We start from the raw sequence: 19,217 nt of genomic DNA, 5'->3' as shown, positions 1-19,217 counted from the left end.
CAAGTTCTCGAGAGCTGCGAAACGTTTTGTGCATAGTGCCCGGCGACATTCTCTGTCAGGAAAGCTTCGTGGGTAAGTTCGACCCCGTGACAATGGACTGGCCGACGAGTTCTCCCCGGGGAATTTTCGTGGTGCCTCTCGCAAGTTGAGTCCGCGGCTCACTGCCATCGGCAGCTGAAGGCTCCAAAAGAAGCGCCAGGGGACGGAACGAGACTGCGCAGCCTCGATATGCGGGAACGTTGCCTCTTGAATGCCCCGGTTGTTGCAAGAGTCCGCTCAGAGCGTCAACGCTCCTGCGGTCGCGTCGTAGTCAGCATCGGCTTGGCCTATTCGAATTCTGCGGCTCGGGTGCTGACCATCTCCAAGCTCTTCCTCGACGTTTATCCCCAACCCGACCGCAACGACGGGTTTCCCCTCTCCATTGAATTCCGAATCGTTCCTGCCAAGCTGTGCCGAAAATCGAAACCTCACGTAGGCCGAAAGGCCGAGGAGAAAACCGAATCGGCTGGTGTCGTCTTCTCGGGGCTCTTGGATCGAAGTCGTTCGGGACTCCCCCGACTCTATGCAGCTATTCGGGGAAACAGCGAACGTTTCTGTTTGTCGGTGGAGCCCGTCCCGGATGCGGCGACGGTGATGTTCCGTTCTACAGGAGAAACCCGGGCCCCGAGTCGCTTTATGGTCGAAATCCGCTCAGTGCCCGCTTCTTCGACGCGATCTGAGCCGCTCCGATAGGCTGTAAGCTCGTTTGCTCAGGTTTCGCACCCCGTGATTATTCCGATTCCGTGTTGCGAACTGCAAACTTCCCCAGCTGATTGACAAAATGATGATGCCGTGCGTACGAGCGACCCAGTGAGTGAGCGCGAGAGTTGGTGTTTGTGTGTGCCGTCGTCGTCGTCGTGTAGCCGCCCGTCGTTGTCCTCCCTGCTTGTGTTGTTGTCAGCAGTGGCGGCGGCACAGGAGGGAGAAGTGGCGCTTTTCGGTGAAAATGGAGATTAGTCCGAGTTTCGAGACGATGCGCCGGAGTTTCCGGTCTGCTCCCATGTGCAAAACACCTAGTTAACATGCTGAGTGAGTGGTCGGTGGTGAGGTTCGAACGATTGCTACCAGTGGTCCCTCTCGGTTTTGTCGGCAGCAGGGCTCTCGCTCCGACGATATCTGTTGCTGTTGATGATATTCGGCAGCAGCAGCGAGAGCGGCGCCAGAGATAGGGCAAGAGCATCGCCTGGGCTGAACTCTTTTTCTGCCAGCAGTGCGAGGCAAGCGATTCGCACACGCGTACGTATAATGTTCCAATGATCGATCTTTGGCTCATGCCTCGAGATTTGGGCTTTCGAGACATCCGTTCTACTCCGACGTTGCCGGGGAGAGGGGAGAAGCGGGAAGGTTGTAGCAGGCGGATAGGGAAAGACGCTCCCGGGCGCTCGCTGGATCCGCTCTTGGAACTCGTTCCAGGACTGCGCCCGCCTTCCGTCCCGCAACGATGGGAAATCACGGGAAGTCACAGCAGCCCAGGCCCCTGTGGTCAGAATCCGCGAATGGAATGTTATAATTATTCTTGTGACATGTCAGTAGAAATCCGAGCAGACATTTCGCTGTCCCTCTTCCGGAAACGGGATTGGGGACCCTATTGGGGGAATTGACTGAACCCCGAAGGAGGGCGATGCGTGACTGAGCGTCTCGTGTCGGAGGGACCACTGGAAAGATATCTCTTTTTCTAGAAATGCTCCTAAAATTCAATCGGAGTGTTCCTGCGGAGAGAACATCAAGAGTAACTTCCTGATTACACCTCAAGCCCTGTGTCAGTACAAAGACAAAGCCGGCGGCTTCGAGGTTCATGTGTAAATGATTTGAGGGCGCGTGGGGTGAAATTCTTTTCGGGAGCTCGAACATCACAAGACCTACTCGAACACCACAAAATCATCCGAAATCTTGCTGTCGGCCGGTGTATCTGTTGCCCATACGATCGCTCCGAAGCAGCCGAAGTTCTTAGAAATGAATTGATCTCAAGAAGTCCCCTGTTCAGCACAACCGCTTTTTCTTTAAAATGTTCATTATTTTCCTTGCAGAGAACTTCTATTGACACGAGCGTATCCTGAGGAGCATCATCATTCCGCCACGCGATGTCATCGTCCGGTGAAACGAAACCTCCGGATCTTCCGACGGGGCGGGTCACTGCGACAGCAACAACTCCTATTGATCTTGCCCGTGTCGTCGTGAAGCCGACAGCCCTCCAAGATAACACCGTCGCCGTCACTGCCGCCGCAACTTCGGTTACCGTAACGGCTCAGACGACTCATCTGGCCCTTCCGAGAGTTCAGCCATCGACGTCCGTGATTTCAGCAACGGCGACTGCTGGACAGAGCATCTTCACTCCGGCACCATCTCCGGCATCTCATCTTATCGTACCTTCGGTAGCCGCCGCGAAGGGCACCACGCTACGACCGTCGATTCGTCCTCTGCAGCCGGCACCGGTCATAGGCACGAATGTACAGAAGATCATTGCAACACCCACCATAACGCCCCAAGGAGTGAAAGCTCCGACGGTCGTCCCGCACGTCAGATCTCCAGTCGTCCCTGTGCAACAGACGACCGTACAGCCGGTGGCTCAATCCCAGCAGAACAAGCAGAGACCGACGACTCCGGCGGCGTCTTTGATACGAGCTTCGAATCAGTTCACGACCCATGTGCCGAGAGGTCCTGCAACGGTCGCAAGCATCACAGCAGGTCCCAAAACTGCGGTGGCCACACCGATCATCCGTCAGACGACCGGACAGAATGTCGTTCTGGCATCGAGTCACATACCCGTCGGCGCGAGAGCCTCTGCGGCCGCCCTTACTCCGGCGCGAGCGTACGCCCCGGTGACCATGGTTGAGCTTTCGAAAACCCAACAGTCGGCCGGGCAGTTGCATTTGGGCATCCCGCCGAGCATAACGATAGAGCCTGGAGTCCGTTCTACGGTTTCGACGGGACCGAAACAAACGGTTTACACACCGGCGATTTTCCAGCCGATTGTGTCGACGGGCGAAAAAACAGGCTCGACGACGGCGTTCTACAAAACCACAGGAGCCGGTGCTCCAGCACAGTTTAACAAGGGCACCACAACTTTCACCCCGATCACTACGTCCCAACCACAAGCTGTCGTTCAGCCAGTATCGAACGCTCCCACCTCACAGGCAGTGACAATAACGAGCAAGGTGACGGTGACCAACTCGAACCAGTTCAGTAAAGTGGCGAGTCCTGTTTTTGTTTCGAACAAGGCCAATGTGAGCAACGTGGTCATCACGTCCCAGCGACCAGTTAGCGTGAGTGTTGACAATTTCCTCCGCCCCGTCCCTCAATCTTCCCCTAAATCACTTTCTTCCTGTTTCCCACCATTCCTCTCCTAAAGGTTTCCGAGTTGGAGCTTATAGTGTTTCTCGATTCATTCAGTTCGGACGTCCGGGGTCTAATCTGGATATCCACTTCGGTCCACAGGTACGGAATGTCTCCACGACGCAAGTCACGACGACGCCCAACGCGAACAATCTCACAATCCCAATGGCAAAAGTTTTCCAGCAACCTCTCACCGTGACGGGGTCGGAAATCGAGGCTCAACCGCAGCCAATCGGTTTCATGACCGCCGCGGGTCCGAGGCTGCAACTCCCAGTCATAAGCGTGGGACAGAACGTTCAGGGGACGAGTCCTGGAACCGTTGTGCTTACCGGCGATGCCAGTAGAGGGAGTGGTACGACCCAGTACATGCAACCGGGGACGTTCCTCCGTTACGAGACGTTCCCCGCGTCGGCGTACTTCGGTGGCCAAGGCGGAGCGTCGACTCCCGTGCATTTGACCACAGCGATACCCGGCGTCCGGACGAACAGTCCGTTCAGTTCGCAGCGTTCTCTGATGGTCACCGTCGATGCGAAAGTCCATCCCGGCACATCGAGTAATAACGTCATCTCGGTCACTGCCACCAAAGCGAACAACCATACGAACTCAACGGAGCTCAATTCAGCACAGACCACTTTTAACCCCGATATTGCGGCCGGTCTCCAGCGGATAAGCAGCGAGACGACCATAACGAAATTGGCAACACCCCCTCCGCCTTCCATCACGGTATCGGCGGTTCCAACTCCAGTTGTCGACCGCGTGACAACGACGGTCATCGCCGAGCCACATTCGACGAAACTGGCGAATTTGACGGAAAAAGTCATCACGCAAGCTCTCTCGGGGACGGGAGCGGCGAGCGGGACCGCGGTTGGAGGGGCATCTCTGTCGAACGCCGCGTCGGGAACCCTCTCGTTGCCCATCACGGTTACCGGAATTCCGTCGTCGACATCGGCGTCGGCAAATCAAGTAGCGACGATACTTCCGACGAATCAACAAGCCACGCAAGGCAGCCCGAGTAGACCGTCGATTTTGAGGAAGAGACCCGCAAGTACTGCCGATCATTTCAACGCGCTCGTCGCGTCCAGTGCGCCCCCCAGAAAGGATTCCAAGGATGACCAAGTCCTGTTCAGCATAAAACAAGAAGTCAACGCGGAAGATGCCAGTAATTCCACGCCCGGTAACTCAGCTTCTAGCAACGACAACCATCACGGGGCTCAGAACGGACAAGTCAGTCCGCGGAAAAAACCGCGAAAACAGTTACTCCAGTCGAGCGAGATCGAAGGGGAGGCGCGTTCGGTGCGACGGGAGGAAAACGGGAAGGACGATAACGCAGCTATCAATCAGCGACCACAACTTTTCGGAGGACAGCAGCATGGATGGAAGGCACGTCTCAATCATTTCCTGCGGCATTCGGACGTTCGTTGCAGGGATGATCGGAAGCCCTCCGTCAATGAATTAGCGAATCAGAAGAGCGCTGCGCAGAGAGCCCACGGTTGGAAGGTTTGTCCGATTTCTTAACTTACCCACCGTACCCATTCATTGCTCTGGGTAGGCGAAGCGAGGATGTGGTGGGAACCATGTTCCGACACGAGTCCATGTCATTCATTGCATTTCATTGGACTCACGATTCTCAAATTACAGCTCTTCCACATCAAAGGACAAGTCGAAGAAGTCGAAACAATAGAGTCGGACGCTGTTCACCGCTTTAAAAAAATGCTCGAAGATTTCGAAGCGTCGAGCAAAGCCACGGAAAGGTCCACGTTCGGACCTGACGAGGAGAAGATGCTCAATAAGATCGCCGACTTGATAAAGGTGAGACGTCATATCATTCTCGAACAGCCTAGATGAATCTATGAGAGCAAAATGAGCAGGATGGCTTTTCTGTATGACTCCGCCATAGCCGAAACCTATCGAGAGGAGTAAACGGCGTTCGTCCAATTCCAGGGGAATTTGCAGCGGAGCAAGATTATGCAAGACCAAATGATCGAAGTTAAGAAGCAGTTGAGCAAGGTGCTCGAACACAAAGGTAGAGTGCTGGACGTCATCGGCAAGCACGTCAGTAAACGTCCGCTGAAAAAGAGGGAAAAGCTGTGAGAGACACACCAAAGGAAGTTGCACACTTTGTAGACGTTCAGGAGATGTCAACACCTGCATCCAACTCAAAACATCAAACTGATTCATTTTCCGTCATGATCGAGCGAACGGCTCATCGAAACGAATGGAACCGTTTCCTCCGGCGGGGAAGCCGCTGAGGAGGGAGACGTAAATGAAAACCCACTGTCTATGCAAGATGCCCTGTGTTGAGCAGCGGGCGAATGGGATGTAGTTTTTTTGTGTGTGTGAACGGCAGTTCGCCGGAAACCCTCTCAGAACCAGCCTTTCTGACCCTTGTGATCTCTACCACCAGCAATTCCGTAGCACAATGAACTTCTGTGACGGATCAATGATGCTCGTTGCAATCCCTTGCGGCGAGGCGGGACAGCTCTCTTGTATAGAATTTGTATAGTGTTGGAGCCCGCAGCAAGATTAAGTAAGTGGGCTAGATCAGCATCCGAGGGCGTGCGTATCAGAAGACATACGACGCCCCCGCGACATTTTCTGCTCTTGGAGAGCAGCGCTATATATGAGGAGGTGAAGACGGGGAGTCATTCGAGCTGTTTTTAAGTATTTTTGATTGATACCTCACGGGCTCCGAGAAGCGCTCGACAGCCTTCCCTTCCCGTGTCGGAATCAGTGGACGAAACGTGAAGTCATCTGGTGACCTCAGGATTCATTTTGTCGCTCCTTCTCTCTGTTCTGATATCTAAGCTTTGAGTTTGTTTCCAAGGTTGCGAGCGATGATCGGAGCGAGTATGTGTTCATGGCGGAAATTAATTTAGCAGAGTGCTTCCGGAGGAGCCACCCACTTGTGATTAGTAATCACGAACTCACAAATTGGTATAGCGGATAACCCCCGCGAGTTGTTTGACTTTGCCGTCGCTCCCTATTTGTTCTCACACTATATATATATGTCCTTTCTCTATGGAAGCTAATCTAAGTTCTCGGCAAAGAATCGTTTTCACTCGGACAGCGACCAGATCTTGTTGTGCGACTCGACTGAGGTGTATCGATGAATATATTATATAAATATATCTGGATCGTCCACGAAGAAATATCCATGAGCTGGTGTTCATTGTGACATCTGAAGAGTATAGAGGAACTTTTGCGAATGTAGTAAAAAATCTCCAAGCAAATAATTTCAGAGAACATTATTATATCTTTAATGTGATCAGCATTATCGGTCGGATTGCTGGTAGCTACAACAGATATGATCGGCGTGGTCATGTAATATTGTAATATGAGGGTCCTCGAGCGAGGGGAGGATGCGAATCAATAAAAATTTTGCTATGGAAGTTTGATACGCCGTGCCCTCCGTCGGGGGTCGATTTCACGGAGTGAGCACAGTTCACTGTTGAAAAGCAAGAATGATACATATGAGCCAGGACGGTTGTGAACGGGCGAGAAAAAGCCACAATCCTAAGTTTTTCTCCTGTGTGCGCGTCGCGGTGGGGCACAAGGGCTCCGGCGATTGAGAAATTGCCGCTTCAGAAATGGTTATCCACGTTACGACCGAGCCCGACTCCTTGTGTCGCGAACGCGTTCCGGCGCACTGTCCCGAGAAGAGCATGGTCGGCTCACGAAACACTTCCCCCCTGGTCCTTCCATCAGGCGCCATGATTCTCGGATCCTCTGCTGGCATGTATGAGCTTTTCGCCAAACTATACAGCCCATCTGGAGGAGTCTCATGCCATTTCGAGATTGATATATTTCCTCAAGGATGATTCTCGCATGGGTGTGGAATAGAATGAAAGAAAACACTTGGGTTCACGCGCCTTTATTCAAGTCATAGCTTTGTATAGTCGAACAATTCACACGATACTCAACACAGCTTTTCATCCGTCGAATGGCTCGGCTTCCAGAACTCTTCAGCTGGAGTCTCTGTGCTCGCTGAGCTAGTTTGTCAGCGACTGCCGAACGAAAGGAGGAACAGCTCCTTACGCAATCACTCATGTCCTAATCAGGTTTTGGGAACTTAAAAGACACACCGAATCGGGTGACTCTGGAGTCAGAAAATCATCACTGTTCAAAGCAGTAAACCGATGACTCGATAAACTTACGTACAATACACTCAAGGTGATAATTCGAAGTCGCTGCTCTGCTCTAAGGTTTTGTATTCGATTCTAGATTTGTAGATAGATGAGGGTAGGTGTGTGTGCGTTGCTTTAAAGATGCTCTATAAGAAGTTATTCGGAGCAAACGCGCAATTACAATCCTAGGACTCATTCTGAGATTGTTATGAAACCTGCGGAGCCTCATTCTGCGATCGGACCCGAAGCTCGCGCGAATTCATAGTACTGATTCTCGATATCTTAATAGATCTTGGATTATCATACCTCGGTAGCGAATGCCTTCTTTCGAACCGGCTTTCCGAGAGTGGAGATTCGACTCGCGACAGATTCGTTCGTGGAATTATTCGCTGATCATGTACCCAATATGGTCGCGATTCCACTCGAAAACCGTGTCTCGCTCGACGCATTGCGATTCTCTCCGGCGAATCTGAGATTCCGAGAATCGAGCTGGTCGTCGCTCTTCTGGAAGCTTCGATATCATTTTCGCTTCGAGATCCCCCGCTGAATTCTGCCAACCCTACACTTTACACGGATATCGCCTCCGTTCGCTACGATGCAATCGTCGGAGTGTTTACCTAGATACGATTGGGTTTTTCTGCAGCTCCGCGCCGGAATCGTCCATCTCGTCCCATTGCTCTACGAGACCATACGCTAGCAGGGGAGCAGGAAGAATCTCGAGCCCCTCAATAGAACATCAATTGGGTCGAAGTCTCACGCGCGCCGGCCGGCTGAACACACGGAGCGAACACCTTCTCGATTCCGGACAGGTGACTTCCTCACGGCGAATCACGAGATTAGAGGGACTCGGACTTAACAGCGGTCTTCTGCCTAGGTTTCGTCGATTCAAACAGCATGAGTACGAAAGTTGAAGTCATCAGACTCCCTCCTCCTGACGCTCGATGATCAACTTATCACAAGATTCATGAGTTACTTGTTTATTCCTATATTTTTCAATTTCGATTCCAGTCAATGGCGAGGCGTCTTTCTCCCGTCTACTATGAAGTCTGGACCCCCGGATGCCTCGATCAGCCAGAGCTCTCGATGGCTTTGGGCGAATGATCCCGCGTGAGTGAGACATGAATGAGTTTCGGAACTTGAGGGAACATCGGCTTTCTCTGACCCGTTATCAGCACGACTATGCGGGTGAGGTGCTGTCACACGTTCCCTCTGTCTTATTTCGCGGGTAAGTATACATATATTATCATAACACTCGATCATCTAGAATAAGGTTTCTTTCTGGCAACGCGCGGCTGCTCATCTGCAGCTTGCACGAAATTCTGAAGTCTATACGAGTGTTGCTCGCTCCGAAGAGTGGATGGAACCTCGCTATCGATAGCCCGAATCGAGAATCCAATTGTTGATTGTGTCTACGGTCGGTGTCGGAGCTCCATCTTGACTCGATTGTGCGCAGTATTGGTCTTCGAGCCGGTGATCTGGAACACCGGAGATTGCGTGACGTGTGTCCTGCGCGCCACGGATTGGGACCTGGTTGAATGATGCGCAGTTGACGGACTAGGTGTAGATGGAACTCATAGAGCAGCACATCTTCGACAATGATGATTAGGAGATGTTCGAGTAGTAGTTCGAACCGGACGTAGGAGGCGTCGAGGACGGGTAGCTTTGCAGTGTAGCGAAATTCTGTTGAGAAAGTTGATATGGCGTCGATGTAGGAGGCGCCGGGGAGAAATTGCTTGATTTGTTGTAGGGAGAATCTGTGCTCCGCGGAGAGGCTGACGAAGGCGCTAGATAGTCCAAGTTTATGCAGTTAGAGTAGTAAGAACCTGCGAAGGGCCGAAAGATCCCAATTAGATCTCCGAGAGTCATCGTCCTCGAAAAGCACCTGATTGATCCAAGCAGCATTAAGGGAGAAGACTCTCGACGGAATCACTCCCCAGGTCCCAAGCCCGCCTCGTATCGTCATTCATATTTCTGGGGCGCATTTCGAAAGCGCTATCAAATTGCTCACCCGCAGTGTAAGCTGAGGGTGGATAGCCGGGGGCAGGCGGAGTATTGCTGTTTTGAGGAAGAGCGTAATGAGTCGCACTCATCGGAACCCCGACACCCATGGGCGGACTCATTGGACTTCGTTGAACAGGTGGAGCGTTTCCAAAATCACACGATGCAGGCGACCAAATCGAAATCCCATTTGCCATGGAAGCTGCATTGCTCAAAGCTGTGATGGGTCCTATCGAGGAAACAGGAGATCCATGTTGAGTTGGCGAACGAACTGACAAATCGGACATAGGATGGTCTTGAAACCCTGTCGTGAACGCGGGACTTCATTTCGCGACTTACCGATCGGGGGCGTCATTGCGAGAGCGGGAGGTTTGTACGGCGAAGCACCTCTAGCGGGACTCATGGAGAGGGCCGTGGCCGACGGTGGAGGGGATTTAGATTTTTTTACACGGACCGATTTTCCAGAAGTGCCATTACTTCCGGCTGACTGAGCCTGAAATGAAGATCAAAGAAATGGAATCTCATGATAGCGGATGATTGCTCGCAGTGGGAATTCCGATTGGAAGTTGTCGAACTCGCGTGATAGTTCGCTGACCGTTTGATCCTACCTGAGATTGGGTCTGCTGCCTCTGTTGTCTGCATTTGGCTCGACGATTCTTGAACCAGACTTGGACTCGGCTTTCAGGGAGATTGATTTTGAGCGCAACCTCTTCACGCATGAAGATGTCAGGATACCTCGTCTTTGAAAACAGCGATTCGAGAACGTCCAGTTGGGCACGAGTAAATGTTGTTCGTTCACGACGTTGCTTACGAGGCGCAGGACCTCCACCTGAAAGGAACGCGGCGAATTCAGCGAGATGATCAGTGAAACGTGTCCGCGAACTTCGGGAGCCTAGCATGTCCGAAGATTATTTCGAGGACTATAAATCTGATATGTTGGGCGTTATCAATCGTGGTGGAAGAGCAATCGGTCGCCGCCTCGTCTCTAGGCTGCTGGAGTGAATCGAGTTTCCGTCAGGAGCCGCGAACATTCTTCTTCCTGAATGTGTGAAGGATTATGCGATAGAATGCTCTCGCGATCTCGGAGGGCACAGCTCGCGCGCTGCAGCAAACTATTCACGACCAGCCCGCAGACTGGTGTCCACATTTATGGCTTGTGAAGCCAGCCTCTCGGACGGCCAGCAGGCGCTGCGACGAGTGTTTTCAAAATAGTTGGAGTTGTTCCTAGTTTTTCTGTGTTCGTTCGCTTTTAGTCGAAGAATGGGAGCCTATCTTTTTTTTTCGGCAGACGCCAGGAGGTGGCTTGGAACCTCATAGGAGATAATCCGGATTTGCACAAACAGCTGATCCTCGCTACACTGGCAGATCGTTCAACGAAAGCCGTGACGGAGTAGTTGCGACTTTCGCTCGAATCTGTTTCGATGCTCCCTCAACGGCCATCGTTAATCCAATTTTCGGATATTAGATCGTCAACTCCAATTAACTTTATTTCCCAAATCGCTCCATGAGCGCGAGACTCCAGTTTCGGGCGGATGTTGGAGTTTTCGCTCTTTACGATATTTTTTTCCCGAGACTGAGGGCGAGATTCGCGATTCGCTTTATTCCGAGAGAACGATCGCAACAGCCGTCCGGGACCCCGGATCGAATGGAATCGATCTCAGCCTGGGTAATACACTCGGCACTTCTCAAACTTGCTCACGTCTCGAGTGCGAATATCTGAGAGGATTCCGGGTGACTTGGATGGAAAATCCAAAGCATCTCTCCGATAAAGCTATTTCCCGATCCCGACGTGGATTATCTGGTACTCCATGGCGGAGCGCGAAAGGTCTTCTCGTTCGAGGAACTTGTGAACATTTGCATTCGTGAACGCTCGAATGAAAGCTCGGGGCCGGGTGCGCGTTGCTGTCTCGACTACCCACTGTTTGGTGCAGGGACCGTTGAGTATTCGTCTCTACTTCCTTTTCTCTCTATCCGCCACCCGGTACTTTTCTCTGGCTTGCTTCATGGTTGGTTGTTTGCAACTTTGGTAGCAGTTGTGTCCTAACCAGCTTTCAATGCAGCCAGGCAAGCTCTGAAGCTGAAGGCCATCAGCCATTTGGAAGTCGCTCCATGTCACGTTCAATAAAAGGTTTCGAGCTTTGTCGGAACTTCGAATAGTGTGTATCTCGGCCCGTGACCCGACAATGATTCCGAGTCAGGGAACACAAATAATATTCTAATTCCTTTCTGTGACTTGATATCGGAGATACGGCCTGCAAGGATTCGACAATAACGGACAGTGGCTGGACCCGATGACGCAGCCTGTGCGCTCCCGTTTGGATCGATGATTTCCCGCACGCAAAAAAGCTCGACCCCGGCAAAAAGGCTTCAGGCATCGGTAGCTACAACTGGAGATGCTGCCGTTGGGGCTGTGGCGTCGTTCGTTGACTATCGCTCCTCCTTCGCGGCCGTGGGCGGCGTTTATTTCGAAGGCCACGATTTGTCCGAAATTCCGTTTGTCGTCTGGCTCGCCGGCTCGTTTTGTCTCAGAGATTTTGTTTATCTTCAAGACGGGTTGCTCGCGCTGTTCGAGGCACAAAGCCGACGCGGAGCCAAGCATGACACGTTGACCAAGCAGCATCGCAGTCCCTTTGAAAAGCCATTTCTTCAGACTCCTCGCCGCGCCGTCCAATTCACGAAGACGATATCCCGGTAGAGAATACGCCGAACGCTAGGACAATAGGGCTGACGAACCGGACTTCTGTAACACAGAGCCCATCGCAGGATTGATTTCGTCGTAGGCTTGACCCGAAAGACTTATCGGAAAAACTTCCGGCGGACCAGCCAGGGGTGCACTCGTCATCGAATGAATTCGACGTGCCGTGGGCTCGCATGACGCTGCGAGGTTTGCAATTGATTTCTGAACCCTCTCATTGCGGGACGGACTATTTGCGGAAAATTACCAGGAGTCAACCTCTGTGGCGAGAAAGCCCTCGCATGAGGATAGTGCCAGCTCGGGTAGGATTCGCCCGAAGGAGGATCATTGGAGGTCTTAGAATTTTCAAGACAATTATTGAAAATCACGGGTTGAAGTCGGTGCTCGTTTTCGAGCGACATCGCCGGCGGCCGCCGTACAGACGTGCGCATTTCCCGCGAAATCAGCTCGAACTTGGCGCATTGACAGCTATTAGCTGACTATAATAGCGAGCTCCTATCGGTTCTTGCAGACACAATGATATTGCCCAGAGATAGCGATAGGAGCGATACGAGTCGGATGTTCACTGTATATCCAATGAACTATCTAGATAAGGTACTGATAAGCTTCTAGCTCCTCTTTCTCCCCGAATTAGTCCGGTCAACAACCCCAGAACTTTGAAGCTCACCGTTTGAGCGCCTTGGCGAAATCGTCTGACGGAAAAGAAGTGCTGCTCAAATACCCCTGTCCGGAAGTTTTCGCAAAATCATTCGATCGACGAATTCGAAATCATAATATCGTGGCATCTCCACGAAGCCGAACGAGGAGCGCGCATCGAGATTCCGTGAGCGCGTGGAGGAAGTTGACGGGCGCGATAGATATCATCGAGTGCAAATCATGGATTCCCGATGCCGTTTTGAATTTCGCCCCCTGCAGCCGTCGACGTCGTTCGTACTGTTAGACAGACGGCGACTCGACGTGACGTCTTGTACTTCATCGACCACCGCGATCTTGCGGTTGCCTTTGGCATTTGCCGGCGAAATTTGTCATTCGCCGAAACCGTGTGTGTGTGTGTGCGCGCGCGCGGTTGCCGAGCGAGCAGAACGTGATACAGTTTTTCTCTCTCTGTCACTGCGAGACGTTCCGATCGCAGACCTTCTGGCGTCTTCTCGGATGTCCAACAGTAGTCCTGCGGTGGATGTCTTTCAGTTTGTCGAAAACGCTGTATCATGATGTTGTTGCGGCAGTGGTTGCTCAGTCTACATCGTCTTAAACGATAACTCTTATGTCAGCCAGATCGATTTGGCAAGATATCGACCGGGGACGATTCCCCCGCGTCGATGCTTCAGCGATTCTACTGCTCAGTGAGCTTCCACCGAAGGAGAAGCGATAAGATGTATCAGTTTTTTCCGCATTTTTGAAAAAAAAAAAATATTTTTTCCGGCTCTTCGCGATCGCCGGTGTCCGTCACTCGAGCAGCTCGCTCCTATCCCCGATGACACCGCAAGACAGGTTTGGGGCCCTTCCGCAGGCTCTCACTTTTCTTCCGGAGGCGAAGAAGGCGGAACTCGTCTTTCCGCGAGGGATAGCTCGGCTCTCTTCCGACACTGAGCTCGAGCTCCGATTTTCACCTCGGAGTCTCGATGTCCGCGTCTGATTATTCCTCAGTCTTAGAGGGTGAGCGAGTTGAGCCAGAAGTCTTTGAGCCCGATTCAATGTGGATTCTGCATTCGTTGCCGCGTTCCTTCGCCCGATTTGTTGACTCTGCGTCGCCGGTCGGCTCTCTCTCTACGAGGGTGGTCGTATGCTATTTTCGACTCGGGGAAAACGGCTCTCTTCTATTTATATAAGACGCGCGGTAAGATAAGCTTCAACACCGTTTGTTGGAACGCGTGGTTGAGAGAAGATGTTGTCGGGACCAGTAACAGCTCCGCGATCATTTTCGCCGGACCCGTCAGTACTCTGTTCTTGAAAGGCGAGCGTGGCAATCGCAACCTCAAATAATCCCAAAGCACTCCAGAAGACTGGACGAGCATGCATGTATACGATTTGCCGGACTGGTGGAGCGATTGCGTATACATCGGAATCCCCGAGCGAAAGCTTCGTTCATCATCGGAAGACGGCAATGTCTCCGCGGTGTTTTCGATTTGAGTTATCTGGATATTTGGGCGTCAGAAGATAAGCTCATCGGACGCGCGTCATCCGAGCTCATTAGATTTTCCTTTCTGTCAGTGGCCGCTTGGGGTTCCAGTGCTTATGGTCATCCTCTGGTCCTTCTGTTGTACACGAGTTGGAATTCCATGTACCCATCCTCGTCAACGATCTCTGGTTTCTGCCGTACGGACTCTTGAAAAATGACTGGAACTCGGCCCGCTAAAACAGTTGTGGCGACCGGTGTCTTTTCTTCATGATTCGAACGCTGTTGCCGCGGCATCGGATGTTCGTGATGCTGCTTGCCGATATCCAATGTCGGCATCGAGGCGACCGACGTAACTCAGTGGAGAACGTAAGAAAGAAAGAAGCATGGGACCGCGACCGACGGGGGGTTATTCGTGCGTCGGCCACCAGGGGCGCTGTTGTTGTTGATGGGTTTGCGACAAACTAAACCTTCGTTCAGAGCTAACAGTAAGGAAATACTCTTAGTTGCTTTAGGAACAAATCAATCCAATGTCTTTTTCGGTGACGAAATCCGCTTCTGACCGCGACGGCGGACACCCGAAGTCCGGGGAAAATATCACCTCGCCATTTAAACTTTGTCGGAGCACTGTTCCAATAATCCAAATGAAAAGCATTCCGATATCCGATTAGGAACGAAAAACGGCGACAACAGTACAATGGAACAGCCACGAATCGTACGTTCCCATGAACTCCACGGAAAGTCGAAAATTTCCAATTCGCGAAAACCTGTGGATGAGGAAGAGTCACGGGGAAGCGGGAAGTTTGAGACGAGATAAAAGACGTTATTTTCTGCTCGATTTTGGACGGGGACACGAATGTTGGAAGTGAAATTTTGGTTGCCTTGCCTACCCGCAGCCGCCGGCTCCTTCTCATAAAATTTTTATTCGCGTTGATTCGAAAACCCGATAAGCCGCAAAATGCCAATGAAACTTTCCATCGGCCACGAACGCTCACGGAGCATAGGAATTGTATACAGCCAGTCGGTTCGAACGACGCCGCCGCCGCCACCACCGTCGTTGGATGACGCTGACGCTACTCCTTCGGGTTGTTTCCTGCGGAACCACTCTTCGGTCGCTCGGCGGTCGTTTCGACAGCGGCCAGCGACGAAATCTGAATGAGATAGGGAGCCGGCAATCTTCGTCTGAGATCTACTCATTTGAGTTCAATCGTCCTCATGGTCTGGGCAATACCCTGCATCGAGTTTCCCTTCAGTATTCAGCGGCATTCGCTCCTTTGTGGGAACGTTGCCGCAACGAAAGACGGACGAGAACTCTGCACTCGCTCGATTGGATTTCAAAAAACACTCTTCGCCGCGCGGTGTCGAGTTCTAGTGAGTTCCTGACAGTACAAGGGAGTCGCTCACAGAATCAATGATCCCGTTGAGCTAGCGTAGAGTCTCTTAACTCACCGGGGTGACAATTCGCGGTCGAGTACCACGAGTCTTCAAGCATTTGAGAGTCCCAGTCGTCAGCTCGGTACTTGTCCAATCGGATTGGAGCGTGAGCTGAAAAAGAAATGCACCCGTTAGCCTACCAAGAGCAATGATTCGAGCCGTATGGATTAGCTCCAAGTTCAGACCCCGGAGCCTGAGGCGTCGGTCAGGATGCCGTCGATGGGAACTCGACCCTTAGTGTATAGGCGGACAGAATTCAGAGAGACTCCTAATCGCCGGGACTCTGTCGCAATGATAAAGGAACGAGTCGTCGACTTCTTGACAAGTCTCCCCATCTCGAGCACGGGGCTTGGAATGACGGAGCTCGATGAGCCTCTTCTGTTCCGCTTGTCACTCCAAGATTCCAAGATTCCCTCGACCGCCTATATTCTGCTCCCTCACGCTGATGGGAGAGACGCGGTCTCGCACCTCAATCATCGACGGAGTCCCTGAAGATTCTTTATCGGTTTTCTTCAGCGAAACCTCATCCTCACTATTCTCAATCCTCTCGAGTCGGTAAATGCGGCGATAATTTGAATGGAGCCGAATACGGACCGAATCCGGAAGAGCTCTTTGGAATGTTTTCGGGAACAAGCTTCGGAGGGTGTTGTCGCCGACATTCTACGTATTTCGCTGACGCCCCCTCGATCGGCTGATTAATTGAAGTACGACGAATTAACGGCGTCGTTGAAACGCGCCATCGCGGTGCAGCAAAGGTCAAACCGCGATGCGAACAACGGCTCGTTGCGGAAGCCCGCCACCGGATAAGCGCGTCTCAGACCGAAGAAGCTGGAGACAATTGGCGTCTGTGCCGAACGAAGTAAGCGCTCAGACACCAGGGCGTTTTCTCGCTAGTGGAAGCCGCGAATTCATTGAGCGAGGTTCAGCTGGGCAACATTATGAATATTGATTTACATCCGTTCAACGTCGACGAACCGAAGTACACAGGAGCGGAAGAAGTTTCAATCATCTCTCGATCTCTGGTGAAATTTTGAGACGAAATTTCTCCGAGCATCATTCAACTGATTGATATCACACTCCGAAGTCTAGTTTCCGAGATTGAGCTGTTCGTCTGGTGACTCTGCTTCGGTTAATCAGAGGAGTTTTGTTCTTGGAGTAATGCGGGATGTTCTTCCGCAGTTTTCGGCATTCTTCTACCCTTTATATCAGCTGTTGGCGAAGCACGCGCGAATCGTCTCCATCGGCTTCCAGAGAAGTCGCGAACAGTCGTCCGAAATTGAGAATCATGTACCACCTTGCTCAGGCCGATACGTGTTCGGATTATTGCGTTCAGGGACATTCCTCTCGATAGCTTCGACGTTTGAGGAAAACGATTCGGAAATTCAGGAAGACTCGAACAAGACTCTGAGGGAGCTCCTCTAGGGTGGAGTATCGTCGATGAATATTTTCGAGGAACTGGCCGCTTGTCCCGCTTTTCTTTTTCTTGTGGGATAGGAGAGGGGAAACGAATTGTTCATCACCTGGGAGGTCGAAAAGGGCATCGACCAGAAATCGATGGTCTGGATGTGAGAGATGGCTCCTAATGAAAACCGAAAGTATGTCTGTGCGTTAAGCCGTCTTGCTCACGCGGAGGTGTGGAAGGTCTGCTCGGGTCATCGTGAATCATTTTCACGCACTATACGAATTAACAGGTGTCGCGGAATCAATTGTTCACACTCTTCTGCCGTAACATTCCATCGTCATCGTTCTCCGATCCAATGATAAATTGAGACAGACGTAGCCAATGAACGATGACCGGTGGAAGACGATGTCCTCTAACGGGACCAGCCTCTTCGGTAGGGAGCAAACGATAAGGAGCATATGAACCGTTCCCATTCCTGTTCGGCTCCGGAAGAGTCGTCGCGTGAATTACCTCCCTCTACTTTCTGCCCCCCTCGTACGCTTCTCGGCAAACGGGCTTGTCTCAACAACGATTCCGGAATCGCCCCCTTACACAATTTCCATTCCGGAAAATTATCCTCCGGCCCCAAGCCACCATTCCAAGCTGCATTGTCTGATCCCTTCATTGCGCTGTCATTCGGTCCACTTTTCGTGAGCGGGATATCGCCCGAAAAGTCGAAGCTTGCATCTTCCGAAACCTTGTACGAAACCAGCGGACGTCTAGCTTTTGATCGGACCGCGTCTTCGTGAAGTTTTAGTACCCGAAATCGTGTCGACGTTACGGGGTATCCAGCGCGAGCTCGCGATTTTTGCCACGGAACCTTCGGCAGCAGATAAAATGAAAAGCACCAGGAGAGGGCCACAGGAATTCGGTTTTGTCAACTTGGGCAACCTTCTCGGCCCCGTTCGAGGAGCCTCGAATAAACTCAAATCTTCCGAACCCCGAAAGAATCGTCCATGACGGGCCTATCGCCATACCGATGAAGAAGGAGAATGCGGGAGCAAGGAATCGGGCAGAAAGTCGACGAGAGATACCGGACAGCTTCAGGCATTTCGAGGCATAAAATTCCGAGCTCAACATAGGTGCGGTGGAACCGCCCATCGGACTAGGACCTCCGCAAGCGAATGACAAGGGATTTGAAGTCACCCATGCATAAATTACAACGACACTTTCGGTCGACACTTACGTGGGTATCCGACTGGTGAAGGGTGGAGTAAATCGACAGAACTGGTCAACCCAATGCCGTTGTAAGCGGCCGCTGTGGCCGCCGGATTTTTAACATGGTACGCCATAGCGTCTGGATTCGCGGAACCGACTCGGCTTCCTGGAGAGTAACGCGCCGTCAGAAACCCGGGGGAAGACATTCTCTCCGAGATATCCTCCCTATGCCTTGAATTAGTACTCACCCCCTTCGTTGGTCGAGGCGAAGCTGTGCTGGGCTTCACCCGGTAGTAATTTCGATGGGAGCTCGAAACCCTCGTCTCGAGAGGAATGTGGCGATGACGAAAACGAGGCGGGTGATACGGCAGGGGGTCCTTTATCGGGGCCCCCGCGTCGAGGGGACGCCGCTCCAAAAGGCACCTCGAATCCCAATGCAGCCACGGCCCCTACCAAATATTGAACGGCTGAGATTCCGGAAGAGTTCCTCCCTTCGGGATGTTGGCGACGGATATTTATGGCTGGGCGAGGAGGTGCTTCCGACTCCTTCCTGGAAATACATAGATCGAATGTGATTTTTTTTCGCCCATCTTCCACCTCGGATCCCAGAATCTCAGACGGACTCTGACCAGAATCTAGGAGAGATACCAGAGGTTCTCGACGCCGGGACGCAGTATCCTTTGTCCGCGTCGACTCAGCGTGGGATCCAGCCAACGGTTTCGAATCGCTCCTCCATCGAGACGCAACCGCTGCTGAACAATACGCAACATCGGATACGATATGCGTCGAATCGATAACGATTGATGTCAGCCTTGTTCAGATGTCGACCGCCATGAGAGAAATTCCAGACGTCAATCTAGATCGTCGTACCGTCGCTTT

General features: G+C 52.0%; 2 protein-coding genes across 2 annotated transcripts; one reads left to right on the top strand and one right to left on the bottom strand.

The window, feature by feature from the left end:
* Window positions 1-2,120: 2,120 nt before the first annotated feature.
* LOC100905968 (histone deacetylase complex subunit SAP130) lies at window positions 2,121-5,463 on the top strand. Its single transcript, XM_029111099.1, has 4 exons — window positions 2,121-3,296; window positions 3,475-4,869; window positions 5,011-5,181; window positions 5,314-5,463. Exons 1-4 carry the CDS (start codon window positions 2,121-2,123, stop codon window positions 5,461-5,463), a joined length of 2,892 nt encoding a protein of 963 aa, XP_028966932.1.
* A 3,635-nt stretch (window positions 5,464-9,098) lies between these two features.
* Window positions 9,099-18,472, bottom strand: LOC100905820 (homeobox protein OTX2-like). Its single transcript, XM_018639001.1, has 6 exons — window positions 18,367-18,472; window positions 15,755-15,850; window positions 10,103-10,323; window positions 9,834-9,987; window positions 9,505-9,723; window positions 9,099-9,319 (listed from the first exon to the last, which is right to left on the bottom strand). Exons 1-6 carry the CDS (start codon window positions 18,470-18,472, stop codon window positions 9,099-9,101), a joined length of 1,017 nt encoding a protein of 338 aa, XP_018494517.1.
* Window positions 18,473-19,217: the final 745 nt, after the last annotated feature.

The sequence above is a fragment of the Galendromus occidentalis genome, unplaced genomic scaffold (genome assembly GCF_000255335.2).
Source record: "Galendromus occidentalis unplaced genomic scaffold, Mocc_1.1 scf7180000077250, whole genome shotgun sequence".
NCBI classification, from domain to species: Eukaryota; Metazoa; Arthropoda; class Arachnida; order Mesostigmata; family Phytoseiidae; genus Galendromus; species Galendromus occidentalis.
This window is presented reverse-complemented; position numbering and strand designations above follow the sequence as displayed.